We start from the raw sequence: 17843 nt of genomic DNA, 5'->3' as shown, positions 1-17843 counted from the left end.
GACTCCTTACGGCAAAGTCTACATTTCTCCCAGTCTGCTTTACCAAAGCACCACCTGGAAAATATACTCACATCCTATTTGTGTTGATGATAGTGAAAACTGGGTAATGATCACTTCCTATGGTCGAGTCACTTTTTACATACCATTCACACGATTTAACTAAACTATCCTTCACCAGTGTGAGGTCCAAACATGATTTTGTCCCCCTGTTCACGTCTATTCTGGTTTTTTGTCCATCATTAAGGCAAAACAGTGATCTTTCCTCTAACATTTCTTCTACGACATCCCCATTACTGTCTGTTTGAATGCTTCCCCACAGGCTGCTGTGAGCATTCAAGTCACCACACCATACTTCCCTTCTATGAGCCGTCCCTGCTATTGTCTGCAAAGTTTCAATGTGAAGATTTTTACACGGGTTATAGAAATTGACAAGCTTTATGCTTCCTTCTTTCATTGGGCTGCACATTTCTAAACATTCCTTGTCTTCAGGGGATGGAACTGGGGGCTGAAAATAAGAACCGGTTCCGAACCAAAAGAGCACTAGCACGGAGATAGAACGGGAACCGCGTTGGTGTGAAAGGGGCACTGTGTTCTTTGTTCCGTTTTAGAAAAGAAGTGTGATTACACAGATTCTGATTCTGAAGAAAACGGATATAATTTGAAAATGAATCAGATCTAGTAATCAGATAATAAGCCTATTGAACAGGAGAAAAGAAGGAAGCAGAGGGAAAGTTGCTGCCGTTTGTGTGGTTGTCCTAGCCAGAAATTATTAAACACATTAATAAATTAATAAGTGTGATTGTTGCCCTTATTCCTCCTACCTTAGCCCTTTCTACTTTTGTTGTTATTTTGTTTTACTTGCTTGTAAGCGCTTTGAGCACCAGGAAAAGCGCTTTATAAATGTAATGCATTATTATTATTATTATTGTCATTCATGGGGGTATTGATGGGTAGGCTATAGCCGCCTGGTCGTCTTCCTCAGGGCCACAGACAACAACAGGAGCGGTGGCCAAGTATGGTGTGCCCTCGAGGGTCAGAGCCGACCATGGGGGCGAAAACAACTCTGTCTGCCTAATGATGAACATCTTTAGAGGCTCCCACAGAGGCAGTGCTCTCCGTGGAAGAAGCACCCACAACCAGAGAATAGAACGGCTCTGGGGTGACCTGGCGAGGTGTGAGCAATGTCTATTATGACCAGTAGTCGAGTTGAGGGGGGATGGGGGGGGGTGGCATCCCCCTTAGGTATTAAAATGGTCAAAACCATCCCCCTTATGAAACGGCCATCCCCCCTTCCCATCCCCTGTTATTTGATCAATTAATGTGGAAATATTGCCAATGTTTAATTTTCAACATTCTACATTTTATATGTGCACGTCACGTGCCCCTCGTCCACATTATTTTAGCCGCTAAAATACTGTGGACGAGGGGCTCGTGCACATATCACGATCACGAAATTGATGTCAAGTCAGTCAGCGTCAACGATAGCAGCGCAGCCTGTGCAAGCATCATGGCCAGTAAGCGACAAGGACAGCTTGACCTGAGGGACTACTTCGGCTTTAAGAGGACAAAAAGTACCACTGAAGGTAAGTCAAGAATACTTTTGATATGTCACCAAATGTGTAATCTCTGGACAGAGGCGATAACAACAGAGTTATAGTTTGGGAGCTTACGTTTTTTTTCTTGTTAACTAGCCTAACGCCAGGCAGCTAGTACTAGCTGCTATAGTAACCAACGTCAGGTTAGACCTTTCTTATATTCACAAAGTTAATGTCAGATTTGATTTCTTTTTCACATGGAATTATTAGGCGACCGCATAAGCAACACACTTAACTAGCCTAGACATGTTCAGTCGGGGAAAACAATTAAATGTAATTTAGGATGAGGCAGAGCAAGCTAGTGTACAAGCAGAGACGACAGGGGCAGAAGAACACAGAGAAGAACAGGTGTCGTTGACGGTTCCTGAAACAGCCGGTGAAGTTCAGTTAAGGATGGTAGATAGTCCAAGTTTGGGATTCTTCAGTATGAAAACTGGTTCCGAAAGAACCCATTTGAATTAAGGTTCCTGGAGGATCTTTAGGCTGATTTTGTGTATCAATTCGATGATCATGTATCCACTAGTGATTTAAGCACTTTGTTTGATAAGCTTTCCATTCATTTTAGTGAGATCATATAATATAAATTAAGTATGAAAATTGCACCTTTAGTCACTGTGAGCGACCAAAATGTATTACTTAAAAAGCTTTAAATGTGATGCATGCCTCCGAATCGTGTGATAGCGGCTTCTGGTGGTTGAATGTCATCGCTCTTATTTTATATGAAAAAAAAACACAACTTGACAGTAGGCCTACTTCACTGTCTGCTCATTCTAACAAAACCATAATGCCGTTGTTTTCTTCATATAGAGGATAATCATGGCGAGGAAGCAGGAAGGAGAGCAGAGGAGACTAGAGCAGAGGAGACTAGAGCAGAGGAGACTAGAGCTGGAGAAGGAACAGGTTTGATATTTCTAAATAGACACTTTTCTTTTTCGAAGAGGGGGAAATGTAGCTAATCCTACCAAGGGGGGGTTTTAACAGATTTTATGTTTTTGTGGTAGAATAAAGAAGAGAGGAGGAGGCAGAAGCAGAGGAGCCTAGAGCTGCAGAAGGAACAGGTTTGATATTTCTAAATAGACACTTTTCTTTTTCGAAGAGGGGAAATGTATCTTACCAAGTGGGGTTTTAACATAGATTTTATGTTTTTGTGGTAGAAAAAAGAAGAGAGGAGGAGGCAGAAGCAGGGCGAGATAGTGTCGATGATTCTGACCAAAATAACCAGGGAGATAATGAGCAAGATATCCCTGAATGCTGGACATCTACCAAGTTCAGGGAGAAAAAAAAGTATTATCCATGGCTAATATGTCAAAGCAAAAAACTTGGCTGCCTAACCTGCCAGAAAATGAAAGTGGTTGGGCCAAGTACAGGTGGGAGCAGCCAGTTGCATATTGCTGAGGAGTGGTCCAACGTTAAGGTTACAGCCTATGGTACAAACCGAGCAGCACAGCTGCAGTCTCTTCGTAAGAAAATACACAAGCATAAAATGTCAGACTATCACCAAGCAGCTGAGAAAACCATGGAAAAAGCAAAAGAAAAGACATTGGAAACATTGACTTCTGAAATGCAAAGGGATCACTTCTTAACTACTGATAGGGTATTTCGTACAGTTTAGAAGATTGTGAAATCTGGAAGGCCTTTCACAGATCTACTGTCCGATATTGATCTGCAAGTCTTGAATGGACTAGACATGGGAAGAACTTTACATTCAGACTATTCCTGTGCAACAATCAGCCAACACATAGCAAATGAAATGCGAAAGAGAGTAGTTGGAAAGCTCCTTCAAAGTGGAACAAAACTTTCTGCTATGATAGATGAAGCTACAACTGACAGTAAAAAATCAGTATTGATCATTTATATTAGAGCGAGCTTAGGGATGAGTGAAGAGCCCCTAACATTCTTCTTGGATCTAGTTGAGCTTTCTGCTACCAATGCAGGTGAAATCTATCAAGCTCTAATGAAAAATCTGTCACATCATGGCTTCTCTGAAGCTATTCTGAGTGAACGCTTTGTTTGCTTTGCATCAGATGGAGCTTCTGTAATGCTTGGAAGTAAAGCAGGTGTTGCAACCAAAATCGTAGAAAAGTTTCCAAACGTAATGGTGTGGCACTGCATGAACCACCGTCTTGAGCTGAGTGTTGGAGATGCTGTTGAAGAAACTGTAGGGATGAATGACTTCCAGTTTTTCTTTGACAAAGTGTACAGTCTCTATCATGCATCGGCCAAAAACCGCCGTGAGCTCACTGAATGTTGTGAGGAACTTGCTTTACAGTGTCTGAACATAGGGAGAATTCTCAGCACTAGATGGGTGGCATCCAGTTACAGGACCATTAAAGCTGTATGGCAGCAGTACCCTGCAATCCACAAGCACTTTTCCAATGCCTCAGTTGATCCTAAAAGAAGTTCAACAGAGAAATGCATGTTCAGTGGTTTAATAGATCGCCTTTCTAATGTCACCTTTGTGCACAATCTTGGAATCATGTATGATGCTTTAGAAGAGTTGTCTGAATTCTCTCTCTCTCTTCAAGACAGAAACATGACGCTCCCCAAGGCTGTAGCAATACTCAGTCGGCAGGTCCGTGTGTTGAAGTCCATGGCAGAGCAGCCTGGACCAGCGGCAGAAGTGGCTCAGACTGCAATCGGTTTGAAGCTATTCAAAGGGGTGCCACTAACAAATAATTTAAGACACAGCAGAGAAATAAACCACCAACATTTTTTTCATGCTTTGGCTGCTAAAATTGAGACAAGAATGGGATCACTACCTGGAAAACAGAGAAGCAAAGAAGAGTACCAGAGCTTTCTTGACAATGTCAAAGTGCTGCAGCCATCAAACTGGCCAGATGTGTGTGGTGTTCGTTATGCCGAAAAGGAAATACAGGAACTCTGCTCCTTTTTCAAGCTTGATGATGGCAGACAAATTCAGAGAGGAATGAGGGAATATGTTGATATGGTGAAACTCAAAACTGTTGATGAAATGACACCACAAGCACCAGAAGAGCTAAAACCCCTCCTTCAAGCAGTGAACACACTGGTCATCTCCACAGCTGAGTGTGAGCGTGGGTTCAGTCAGATGAACATTTTAACCACAAATAGAAGCACGCTAGAGGTAAAAAGTATGTCAGCCTTGCTTTTCATCAAGTGTGTTGGCCCTCCACTACAAATGTTCAAACCAGAAGTTTATGTCAAGTCTTGGCTTCAAAGTCATAGCTTGGCTAATGATCTGAGAGCAAGAGCCCGGAAAGTTGTCATTAAAAAACATGATTATGAAACTCTTTGGAAGATCCTATGAGATACTACAGTATAGGGGAGAATTGGGTTGGTAGCCATTGAATAAAACTGTTTATTTGTATTTGTATATCATATTATATGTATTATTTTCAGATTTTGTAAATAGTATATTTGTTTAATCCATGTTCTTGCACTTGAATTAAAATGGACTTGACTAGAGAGGATTCATGTTCAATGTTTTGTGAGGTTTTGTTTCAACATTTAATGGCCGAATTCCCAGTAGATTTATAGGTATTGTGAGTGTAAAGTTGAAGTTGAAGTTGCACTTGCACCCAGTGGGAAAATGTGTCCTCTGCATTTACCCTAACTATGTAGGAGCAGTGGTAGCCATGGGACCAACTCTAATTCTGAGGTGCCTTGGTCAAGATCAATGACAGGAGTATCTGACACGTAATATATCCATAGCATGCAAGTTGTTTTACAGTAATAGAATATAATAATTATCTTTGTGCTTAAACACTAATCAAAAGGGTACAACGTTGGTCTCCCACCAAATGCGCTGTCATCAGATCAAATTAAGGGCCCTTAAGGCAGTCAGCACCAAACATATATCCAGTCTACTCAACTACCCTGAATTGCATGTTAGTTTTTGTTTTTAATCTCCGGGGGGGGGGGGCATGCAGATCCACCATCCTCCCTGGCTTTTTTTACAACTTGACCACTGATTACGACCTCTTTAACTTCCTGGAGAGTGAAGGCATAATAGACGTAGACAATTAAATACACATGTGGGCCCTGCATTATGTCTATCTCCCACGCATAAACCATGATCTACAGGGTTTTTTGGACCAGTGGAACAATCATGGGTTGAGGACCGAAAGACACCAGAGTCCCATACAAGTTTTTGTCCAAGGTTGCCTGGAATGGCAGGGCCAGACCACTTCTGCCATGCAGAGCCTCTTTGGTGGAGGACAAGGAGATACTCAGGAGGAGCCAGAAAGAGAGGGTGGAGCTGATGCAGGGGATGTTGCATTGGACTGGCCAGAGAGGGTCACGGTACCTCGAAACCAGCACCTGCTAAGCGATGAGGACATGGAGCAACTCAACGCACAGTTTGATCCTCTTGCTGGTCCTAGAGGAGATCTTGGACTGGACGTCATCCAAAATATACTGTCATTCATGGCAACATTGAATGTTGTCTGATTTTGTCACGGACATGACACATATTTCACAGCGGCTCCCCTGCAGGCTGTTCTTTGCCCTTTGAACTCACACTAATTGCCTTTTTTAAAACTACTACTTTGCACATTCTTCTAGTGTGCAGTGTATGTGTGTGCCTATGTTTTTATGTTGTAGTATTTGAGTGAATTTTCCTTAAATAAATTACTTTGTTTAAACAATGGTCTCTCTCATTGATGTTGTGACAGTTACTAGCCCCGCTTGTGGCCTGCAGTTTGCCACGGTGACTGGGCTTTATATAGTCATCCATTGGGATGTGTTTTCGACAAATAATAGCCCAGACCTCATGGGGAAATTCAATAATAGCCACATTATGTTTTTTTAAAGAAAACATAATGTGTTGACATTGATATATTACAAAACATATCCCTGAGTTTAACATTGTTCATTAGTGCCACGGTACATAAGCACATACTGTATGAAAGCAACACAAAAAAGCTATAGATAAATGCACATATGCATTGCTGCCTGAGAACATGCACAGCTTGAAATGCTATTAATATCTGCATGAAGTTTAAAAAATGCTCTAGTTTCTTTTACTAATTACAATGCTTTTCAACATGTATCTATCATGTTTTAAAAAAAGAAATACTCTTTTGTTGAATTTTACACATTTTAACACAAAACACAGAACAATGCATGACAACCCCCCCCCCACAGACAGCCACACAGCACAGATGGATCAGATGAGATAAATGAATTAAATATTAGGTTCTGATCATGTTAGTCGTCAGAATAATCAGTGAGTAATCACAGAGTAGGACTCCAGCCAGTGATATTATTGTCCCATATTAAGTGCATATTAGTGCAAAGTGATGCCAGTGATGTTTGTTGTCATTTACTCCTACTCTAGGACTCCAGAACAGATGATCTTCAGAAGGAGATGGAGGAGCTCACAATGGGTGTGTTTGTGATATGGAAGGAGGAGGAAGGACTGCAGGAGCCACCAGCAGACATCGGCATCATCATCGAGGGCGTGGAGGTGCTGAATGAACCGCCTTCAGTTGCCTCAGCTTGTGCCCTCCTTCTGGATTTGCTATATGCACTCAACATAGCATATCAAAAACCCCTTAATTTCACTTTTGAAGTACTTCAGAAAATAATCATGCAGCTTGACCAACACAAGATGTCCGCCAAAGTGCAAAGTCTGTATGGCAGACTTCAAAGCTCAGAGTAACGACAAACAAAACAATGTTTTCCTCCTCTGGGCCAAAACATGGCCTAGTGCTGTATTAGCACAATGGCGTCTTGACATCGGACATTGCACATGTAAAAGAAAATGTTGTGGGTGCGGTAGGTTTTTGTTTCACCATTTTAGTTTAGATTCCAAGAAACGGTTATGTATTCAGAAGAACAGAAATGTTGTTAATGTTTAAATATTTGTTTCTAATAGCTTTCATGCAGTGGTTTACTTAAGTAAAATATCTCTGGTCTTAATGTATTTCACCATTGCTTCAATGTCCTGTTAATGTCAATAAGCACTACACTGAAGTTAATGTCTTTTTCAAATGTGTTTTTGGTTATCAGCCTGAAATAGAGAGGTGCAGTGATGACGTATTTTTGTAGGACGACCCTGAAGTAGCTGCTGGTTCCCTTGACAAAAAGCAACTGGATTTCTCCATAGGATTTTGGAATATTGTAAAAATTGGCGTCAAACCAGAGAATGATTAGAAAAATAGAAAAAAACGGATATACTTTGTAAGTGAATTTATTAATGTGTTTAATAAATTCTGGCTAGGAAAACCACACAAACGGCAGCAACTTTCCCTCTGCTTCATTCTTTTCTCTTATTCAACAGGCTTATTATCTGATTACCATCTGCACAGCGGACTTGTAACACTAGCAGCAGTGGAGATGGTGCATCAGAACCTTGAGAATAAAACAACAACAACACGGATCCATTTGAAGATAGGTAAATGTAAATATTACAGTAATATTGTACTTTCATTGTGTGGGTGTAACATAGTTAAATAGGTTGTAAGTGAGAGAGAGAGAGAGAGAGAGAGAGAGAGAGAGAGACTCCTGTCCCACCTCCCCATTTTATTTTTGAGTTGTGCATTGTTATTTGTGCTTGAGAAACATTCCACTTGAACTTTATATTTTAATGAACTTAGTAGTAATTATTGTCCTATATTTCTTTCCGATTTCACAGCTGCCTGGGCCGAGCAGCAAGAACCTCCATCTGTGCCTGCCCCCAGGTCAAGATCTACCGTGGCTCAAGGGCCTTCATCAGAGCCATCACCAAGGACCAGAGGACCAGCATCACTACAGCGGCCTCCACCTCCATCTGTGCCTGCCACAAGATTAAGATACACCTCGGTACAAAGGCCTCCACCACAGCCATCACGATCAACCCAGCCAGCAAAGAAGTCTCTCCTAGCAGACGTACCTCCCACACAGCCGCCAGCATCAACCTGGGACAATCACACCTACCTCCCTCCGACACAGCCACCAGCAGCCCATGCACCATCACCCCCACCTACACAGCAGCCATACCCACTGTCCTGGAAGACAGACCATTACACTGCTCCCCCTGTCTTTACATTTATAATGAATAGTTGGTTGAGAAAGTTCTGATATTGTAAATATCAAGATTTTACAGTTTCTTATGTTAACATAAATAGTTGGTTGAATAAAAATGTTTAATGCTCAATTTGTATTTGCACACATCACATCCTGATGTAACTTTTCTGTGGTGAAAGTAGAGGGATGGAAATATTTTACTCTAAATTATAATTTACACATTTTCATTTTAGACATGAACAACACATTTATATAGGCCTATAGTGTAATTCATATATTTCACTACTTTGGTGAACCAAAAAAAATGGATGACATGAGTACATCTATGTTTCACAACAGTTTTGAAATTTTCCAAAAATCAGATTTTTAAGCTTAGTATCTCATAAAATGAGTGGCTTTGCATTTCTAGCAAGACCAGAGACTACTGAAAATGTTGATATGTAACACCATGCCATGTTATAGAGAGGCGAAGTCCCTCCCCTTCCGGGAGCCTCCATGGGACCCCGGAAGCGGAAAATTATACATTGGAGTCAATGGAGAGAGAAAAGTTATCTTTTGATCCCGTTTGAATTGTGCCACGAATGACACATATGATGTTTGTCAATCTTAAACAATCATTTCCATGTAAAAAAAAGTCATAGTTTGTTGTAAAACTGTTGAAATATAAGACTATGAAATATACGCAACTAGGAAGACTACAAATCCCAAATGCATTCTGGGTCGCGTAAGTGATGTCATAGGCGATAATGCTCCAAGACTGGTTGCGACCACGTTGCGACTCGCAAAGCAAAGAAGAAGAAGAAGATCTCGCAATTAAAGCAAAGAAGAAGAATAAGACTGATTTATTCCCTCCAATAAATATAAGAGATTGCTCCAATAAATTCACGTTTACAAGATGCCTGTGTGCTTTGTACCAGGTTGTAATCACAAAAGTGATCATACCACTTGCTCGTTCTATCGCTTCCCGTCTGATGAAAGGACCAGGAGTCGTTGGACCAAACATATCAGGTAATATACATGTTTTGCATGGATCATAGTCAAGTTAGCTACCTAGCTAGTAGCGAGCATATTAGTTAGCAGTACATTACATGACTTAGCCTTTTCATTTGTATTAGCCTTAACATGAAGTAAACCAAAATGTTAAACAGTAAGAGTAGTCATGATTGTAAGTATTTTGTGAAACATTTGAAGAGTAGCCTATCGCCCCCTCCACCAGGTGCTAAGGGGGCGGGAGGTAGGCTAACGCCACATCAGCATCAGCGATCTTTTCTACTTAATGCTTAAGAGATAATTATTCAGTGTTGTTACTTTAAAGTGTTGTTACTGACCTTTTTCTCTTATTTTCTTTACCTCACCTGTAACTGCTGAGACCCTGAGGAACATGCACACTGGACTGACCTGCTCTGGCAACCTGATTTCCACTGTACGTAATAGTATTTGGTTATGGTATATTATTTATATACATCAAAGGCACAATGCACCCCCCAGAGACACACATGTATTGAGTGTGATATTTTGCATTGGTCATGTGAAATCATCTTTACATACTAGAAAACTGTAGGAGCGGCAACTTGTTTTGAAATTGAATTTTTAATATCCGATAATAAAGTTGATCTGTTTTCTTTATTCTTCTCTCTTCCCAGCTCCATCCATCACCATTCTCTGTTCCTGCAGGTCCTGCTTGCTAATCAATACTCATATTTTTTTACACGATTACAAATAAAGTCAATGTATTGTATGACATGAAGTTCTGCTTCATTCTGAGTCAATAATGAATTCATTCTGCCTTCAACTGCAAAATTATTGTGGGCTGCACCGACATCCATGTAGCTGCCCCCCAGTAAGATGAACCAAGCAAAGTTGACACTCAACATACAGCTGTGCTCTTAAGTTTACATGAAGCATTTGTGAAATATTGGTAATAACAGGTTTAAATGATTATTAGTAATTAGTTATATAATTTTCTCATTGTAGACGAGCAGACAGGGAGCCAGATGAGAAAAGCAGAATATGCAGCTGCCATTTTCCACATGGAAAAGAAAAAGGGCCAAGTGTATTTGAGTGGACAAAAGAGAAATCCCAAATACGAAAAATAAAATTATACAATTTACAGAAAGTTATACAAATATATATATCCTATATACACCATGTATAATGATGGTGTATGATGTAGAAGGAAGTGTGGTAGATAAAAAGTAAATATAGAGTTACATACAGATCCATGTTACAGCAAAAGATGGAATAACTAAGAAGCATGCAGTGTAATAATAATTACATGCAACAATTAACTAACTGCTCAGCATCTCCACCACAATCCCAATCTGCTGTGTCCTGTTTTCCTCCCCTCAGCATAACACCCCATCACACATACGAAACACAACACCGAGTCCGAGGGTGTTAAGAGTATGTTTATTTAAATGTCCTCCTCCCTGCTGGCCAACACAGGGATATGCTGAGTAGAATGGTTCCAGGAGGAGGAGATTTCCATGCCATGCAGGGTCTTTGGGGATGGGGATGATGATCGCCTCCTTCGTGGTCCACAGTAGCAGAGACTCCGGTCTGTGATGTGCAGCTGTTATATAATATACAATACATTTTTGAAAAACATTTGATCAATACAAAAAAAGGATTTGGTCAGGATCTAGAGTCAGTGTGTAGTTTATTAATTAATCAATGCTCTCTACATTAGGAAAACACATACCAGTGTACCAGAGGGAGTCACACACAGCTGTGCCTAGATAACCAAACAAATTGACAAGATAACCAAAATCCTTGAATCTACACACAGCAAATAAACTCAAATGACACAACAAGATGTAAAAAGGAGATCACACATATAGTCGATATAAAACTGGCCGCTTCAATCTGAAGAGCAACTAAAACAAAACACGGGAGTGTATCTTGTTCTTGTGAACACTAATGTTATCCACAGCATACACAGAGACCACGAAGTTCTTAAGGAGAAAACTAGTTGCTAAAACAAAACACGTTAGTGTACCTTGTTAGCTAATGTTAGCTAGCTGACATTAACGTTAAACATTGCACTCATATTACTCACTGAAACCTTGTAAAGCCGGTCCCGCATGCTACTAACTCCCCTTTCGTGTATGTACAGCTCTCAACATGCCCAGACTTGTAGTGATTTTCACCTCGTTTTTCGCCTCATTCTGAAAGAAACAGGTGAAATTTGCTAACATGACGGCCATCTTTGTGATGGTGACGCGTATTCTGCGAAAACAGAGACCTGTAGTTCACTGAGCAGTTTCACACAAAAAAATGTGTAACTTCACAGTTTTACGACACATTTGAATTTTTTTGACTTGCAAAATGTTCTTTTAATTTGACAAACATCATATGTGTCATTCGTGGCACAATTAAAACGGGATCGAAAGATGACTTTTCTCTCTCCATTGACTTCAATGTATAATTTTCCCCTTCCGGGGTCCCATGGGTCGGAAGTAGATGGGCGGGACTTCGCCTCTCTATAAGAAGTATATTTAAAAGTTGATTTAAGGAGACATCTAAAAATGTAGAAAATACCCTTCACTTCACACTCCAGAGGGTTAAGGAAAAGGGTAAGGCGATTTTATTTTAAAAGACAATGAAGGCCGGTTATATCGATTTATATATTTATTATATTGAAAGGCAAATGAATACATAGTCCCATGAATCTGGAATAATGTACAATTCACAGCCTCACAATGTCAGGAACTTTTCATCTACAGATTGCTTTGGTCTGGCTTTACTCTTCACTGATTGGTTACAGAAACTTCGAACTCATTGGCCATGGAAATTAGAAGGAGGGGCTAATTATCATACGAAAAACCGCGCGAAAATACGCCCGTATGTTCGCCCGTTTTTTCGCACCAATTTACGGGCCCGTATTATGGCACCTTCGGCTTTCCATAGGCCTCCTGCTCGGTCGTGGGAGTGTCAGCCTCACTCGCTCGCGGAGTCTGTCTGCGCGCGCGTGAAAAGTTTCTGACACTTTGGGGAGGAGCCACTGGACTTTGATTGACAGCTTCCAGGAAACCTGGAGTTGCCGGGTTTGATAAATGCCTGAACTACCAAGAGCCGAGGAGTGACAGCAGCAATGTCAGTTGGACGAGATTGAATGGTAAAGATGTTCATGAAAAAACATTATATTCGTAAAGTGTACAGCTAATATATATATATATATAAAATTAATTAATATATATATATATTAATTAATTTGATATAAAACAATATATTTTTGAGTGGGCTGTATCTGTCGAAAACTGCTAGCTACTGTCTGCTGTATGCACCTCTTACGAAATGAAGTATAAATGAACTATAGTATTACTATAGTATACTGTAAGAGTTGTATAGTGTCCTATGGTAAGTTTGTAGTGTTCTGTAGTATTTTTCAACTGCTATCGTATTACTATAGTTTTTTCTGTAGTGCCATTTTATTAGCTATAGTAGCCCTATAATATTTCAATAGTAATACTATGTATCTAGTATCTACTATGTATGGATCTTTGTAGTATTCCTATATTATTTGAAATAGTATAACTATAGTATAATATATACAGTGTTTCATAGTTGTTTTTTAAACACACTATAGACCACTCCTATAGTAATAGTATGATATTGTCATAATGAATGCATATTATTACTATAGTATTTGTAAAAGCATTACACTCCTAGAATTAATGTGTCATTTTTTTATATCAAATTAATTGATAGTTCAGGCAGGGCCGTATCCAGGATTTCCTAAATACCGAGGTCCAAATAAGTTAGGGGGGTTTGGGGGCCCCCCCCCCCGAGATTTTGGGGATTTTCATGATCTAGTCAGGTGCTTTTTAAGTCCTGTGGGGGGTCACACATTGGACAATATATTGATTTCAAACCATGTCAGTGGGCTGACAATGTCAGCATAAATTATTTTTGAAAGTGTAATACATAAACATCAGCTGATTACTATTATGATCTGGACATGCAGAAGAGGCTAAAATTATCACAAAACATTGTGAACATTCATTTTCCATGTCTGTCTCCTTTCCATAACCTGCACCCTCTCTTCCATCTTCTTTAGTCTCTCTGTCTTCTTCCTGTTCATTACTCTCTCTGTCCTCTACTCTTTCTCTTTGTTCAATCTCTCCCTCGTTATTCACTTTTTGCTCCTCCTCACTTGTCGCTCCTGCCAGTGAATTAAAAGCAATTCAGCAATTTAGTTCATTTCACTTGTTTGTTTGCATTCTTTTTGTCATTTAAATCTGTTTTGTTTGATTCTCAAAAGAGAACAAAGATGTAAGCAAATTGTGTTTTATACAATTGTATGTTATTATGACATCATAACTGCAATAGATGTATGTTGTTTTACAATTATGCCTATTGTAAATTAAGACTATTGTTTTCTATTCTATATTCTATATATATAATTATATATACATTATATACATATTATATATACTATATTCTATTTATATTCTATTTATATATATAAATAGATCATGGGCGGCACCAGGACTTTTTTGCTCCAGTAGCTTAGAAGTTGCTATATGACAGCACGGCGTTGCTAGTTTTTTTAATTTATAATTTTCAAAATAAATAAACAAACAATACCAGTGGGCCAAGCACGAGCCTGTTCATATTGTAGCGTTCACCGCTATTCAAGATCACAGATCACTCTAGCCTTCAATGTCGAAAACGTTCTCTTTATTTACAGAACCAATCAATACAGAACCAATCAATAGTATAACACTTTTCCCCACACTCGAACACAACTCCTAGCGTCTCGTACTCCCTGCCTGCACACACCGGAAAACGCACACACACACACACACACACACCCCCACACACACACACACACACACACACACACACACACACACACACACACACACACACACACACACACACACACACACACACACACACACACACACACACACACACACACACACACACACACACACACACACACACACACACACACACACACACACACACACACACACACACACACACACACGTGTACACGTGTACGTGAAAAGGGGGGCAGAACCACTCACCAATGGGTCACATCTGTTACAGCAGGACAATGCGTATGTTGTTGTGGTTCAAAGCAAACGCGTATATGACCTCCTGCACATCCAGGGCTCTTGCTCGTTCGGCATTGATGGACAGCAAAGCCAAATTGCTATTCCTCAAGTCCCCGCTGTTGCTCTTCATGTAGTTTTTCACACGCCGCAAACAAGAAAAGCTGCGTTCGCAGGTTGCAGACGTGACAGGCAGTGTGACCGATATACACAAAAGTCTGTGCAAATCAATAATTGCGTCCTTGTATAGCCGGAGAAGAGAGAGAAATTTGTGCGTGGTTTTCACAGTTTGTCCCTGCTGCTGCTGCTTTTTTTGGTCAAGGAGCCTTCGAACTTGGTGCAGTTCTGTAGACAGGTTGTCTGTTTTTACCCCATAATACTGGGCCATGGGTGATAGGTGCTCCAGCTCAAGGAATGACTTGTGAGTTGGATTTAAGGCAGACATGCCCTGCAGCACGCCACAAGATTCAGACGAAAACCGTCTTTTCATTTCATTGACAAGTCTATCAATGACAGGGTAGTAGCAGTGCTTGCGGATGTCATCAGAGGAGGTGAGAGGTGGAAGTTTTCCTGTTGGAGCATCAACTACAAACTCCTGTAGGTGGCATGCAGGCTGAGTCTGACTTCGCTCTTGTCTCAACTTGACGGGGATGCCAGTCTTGGTGGAGAGGGCGTGTGCTTTGTCCAAAATTTCCTCCCACGATTTTTCATTTCTCTTTTCGGAGAGGGATGTAATTACCGACTCAACAAGATCCGTAGCAGAGGCCAGTTGCAGATCTGGGGACTGTAAATGGTCGGACAAGAATTTGGTGGCTCGAAACATATCCTCAAATAGAGCGAGTTGCACAGCAAACTAACCGTCTATCAGTGCCTTCACTGCTCTGGCTTCTGTCTTTCTGCGAGCGTTTGACTGCGTGATGACCTCATCGAGTGTGGCACAGATAGCTGGCAGGGTTTTCTGAATGGCCCACAGTGCTGAATACTGACAAGCCCATCTAGTGTCTGACAGCTTTTTTAGTTCAACTGGCTTTTCTTTTGGTTCAAGTTCCTTTTGTTTTGTATGGAAAATGTTGTGCACAACAGAGCCAGATAAGAAATGATACAGCATCTGCACAACTTCAAAAAAATCCCCTACTGGTCTTACATTCTTGACACAGTCAACTAAAACTAAATTAAGCCGGTGGGCATGGCAATGTACATAAAGGGCCTGTGGCACCTCCTTCCGAAATCTCTCCTGCACACCGTTATTACACCCCGACATGACAGCGGCACCGTCGTAGCATTGGCCAATACACATGTTGTGATCAATGTTGCATTTACTGAGCGTCTGTTTGATCGTTGTCAAAAGTGAATCTGCGTCTAGTCCATCAGCTGGGGTGAAGTGAAGGAACTCTTCCTTTATGCCATCGTCATGTATATACCGCACTGCCACAGACACCTTTTTACTCACGTCTTTGCTCTCATCCACCATCAGTGCCAACACTCCAGCTTCCTGTACTTCCCCACTGATTTGATCCCTGACCATATTTGAAATCAGCTCAATTAGCTCATCTTGTATATCGTGGTGTGTGTACTTTGCATTTCTTGGATTGTCAGATTTTTTTTTCTCCACAGTTTTGTCAAACTTGCCAATCAGGTCTAAAAGTTCGATGAAATTCCCCCTGTTGGCTGCTTCACTCTCCCTATGCCCCCGTAGTGCAATGGTTTGACACGCAGTGTAACGCAATGCTTCCACAACTGCCCGCATATATTCCCTGTTTTCACATACAGTTTTTGAATGTCCCTCGCTGAGTGCGTTGCTGATTTTTTAGTCACTCTCTTTCCTTACTTTAAATTCAGACCATGCATCCATGGCACATTTATGTCCACTGCTCACATCATATGTAAGGAATGACAGCGTAGCTTTAACCCAGGTGCTAAATTCTTCATGGGTAAAGGCGGTTTCTTTATGGAACCGGCGTCCTTCGTGAGCAAAATGCCTGCAGGCAAAACAAAATACACCGTCCATAGTCACTGAGTACTCGAGCCAAGTTGCTCGTACCATCGGCGATTGAATGACCGCATTTGCAGTCCGTACTTCTTGGTCGGGTATTTTCTAAGCATGGGACGTCTTGGTCCATCAGAGGCTGACTGGCTGATGTCAATTACGGTGTGGAGGGGTCGGGGAGCAGCGCTAGCTCCGCTGGTTCCACTGCAGCTCGCCGTAGCAGCTAGCTGGTCCTGCTGCTGCGGGGGCAGTGGGTCAGTTGGCGGGGCCGGGGGCACCTGTTCTTCGTGGTCCCAATCCTCCCGGTTTTCATTAGTAATAGTAACATCGGGATCCTTGTGGATAGTAGGGTTGTCCAGCTTGACCGGCTCCGTTTGAGATCGCGGTCGTTTTCGCTGGCTTGTTAGAAATGTTTCCACTTCTTCGCTGCTCCGGTACAAGTCCGGGCTGCGGTGGTTTATTGATACACATTCTTCTGTTTGCTTTAATCGAGGCTACGTAGTTATGCAGCGCCCCCATCGGCAGTAAATGACATGTATAGTGTATGACTCCATGTATTACTGTGTACCATATATTGTTTATGTAAGTAGCTGCGACTACTGTGTTCATTGGTTAGTGCTGTACCACATGATTGTGATGTCACTAGCAGGGGTATAAGACCATTGGAAGTCACGCCTCTTCTCTCTCTGTCCTCAAGTCTCTTGAGATGTGTTCTTATAATAAATAACGCCGTGATGAATGGATAAACTTGAACTGCTGAGATTATTCACCTTTCTGCTGCAGGAGACAAAAGGTATAAGTCTAAATCTGCTAAAAGGTTATGGGCCCAGATACGATGAATTATTCTACAGTTCGAAGCGCATGTGCGATAACAAGGCGAGAAGATTGCCTGTTAGCACGGTTAGCATAGGAGTAGCTAGTTAGCCACGTGTTTAGCTAGTTTAGCATCGGGAGAACCGAGGGAAGCTAAAGCTAAGCTAACAAGGACCTAAGCTAAGCTACCGGAGCTACAAACGCAAAAGCCATGGCGAGTGGAACCACGAGGAAGAGCAAGTGGCCCACGTTCGACGGGATAGCAGAAGAGTATGAGCTCTGGGAAGAGGGGATGCTGTGTTGCATGCACGGAGTGGGATTGAAGGAGACCATCCTTCGAGCACCCGCTGAAGAGCTGACTGCGGCACAGAGGGCTCAAGACGACAAGCTCAATGC

The 17843-nt window shown here is 41.4% G+C and overlaps 1 protein-coding gene and 1 long non-coding RNA gene across 4 annotated transcripts in view; both read left to right on the top strand.

The window, feature by feature from the left end:
• LOC307023996 overlaps positions 1-17843 on the top strand; it is a 208560-nt gene that overhangs the window by 95076 nt on the left and 95641 nt on the right. The gene's annotated exons all lie outside the window — the stretch shown is intronic.
• LOC307024474 (E3 SUMO-protein ligase KIAA1586-like) lies at positions 707-8622 on the top strand. Of its 3 annotated transcripts, none has more exons than XM_079658612.1 (5): positions 1974-2495; positions 2597-2653; positions 6913-7041; positions 7858-7971; positions 8212-8622. In XM_079658612.1, the coding sequence occupies exons 1-4, from the start codon at positions 2412-2414 to the stop codon at positions 7894-7896; spliced, it is 309 nt and encodes a 102-aa protein (XP_079514738.1). In that variant the 5' UTR covers positions 1974-2411; the 3' UTR covers positions 7897-7971; positions 8212-8622. The 3 variants fall into 3 exon arrangements, with proteins under 3 accessions (XP_079514736.1, XP_079514738.1, XP_079514737.1); XM_079658611.1 differs by having other exon boundaries at positions 6913-7757; XM_079658610.1 differs by lacking the exons at positions 2597-2653; positions 6913-7041; positions 7858-7971; positions 8212-8622 and adding exons at positions 707-1583; positions 4121-5445 and having other exon boundaries at positions 2403-2495.

The sequence above is a fragment of the Notothenia rossii genome, assembly GCF_949606895.1.
Source record: "Notothenia rossii genome assembly, chromosome: 11".
Lineage (NCBI taxonomy): Eukaryota > Metazoa > Chordata > Actinopteri > Perciformes > Nototheniidae > Notothenia > Notothenia rossii.
This window is presented reverse-complemented; position numbering and strand designations above follow the sequence as displayed.

Excerpts from the sequence above, each read along its gene's own strand:
- LOC307024474 (XM_079658610.1), top strand. The coding sequence starts at position 1,319 with ATGTGGAAATATTGCCAATGTTTAATTTTCAACATTCTACATTTTATA. Across the intron at positions 1,584-2,402 it reads GACAAAAAGTACCACTGAAG|AGGATAATCATGGCGAGGAA; the intron begins GTAAGTCAAGAA and ends TTCTTCATATAG. Across the intron at positions 2,496-4,120 it reads TAGAGCTGGAGAAGGAACAG|ACAGAAACATGACGCTCCCC; the intron begins GTTTGATATTTC and ends TCTCTCTTCAAG.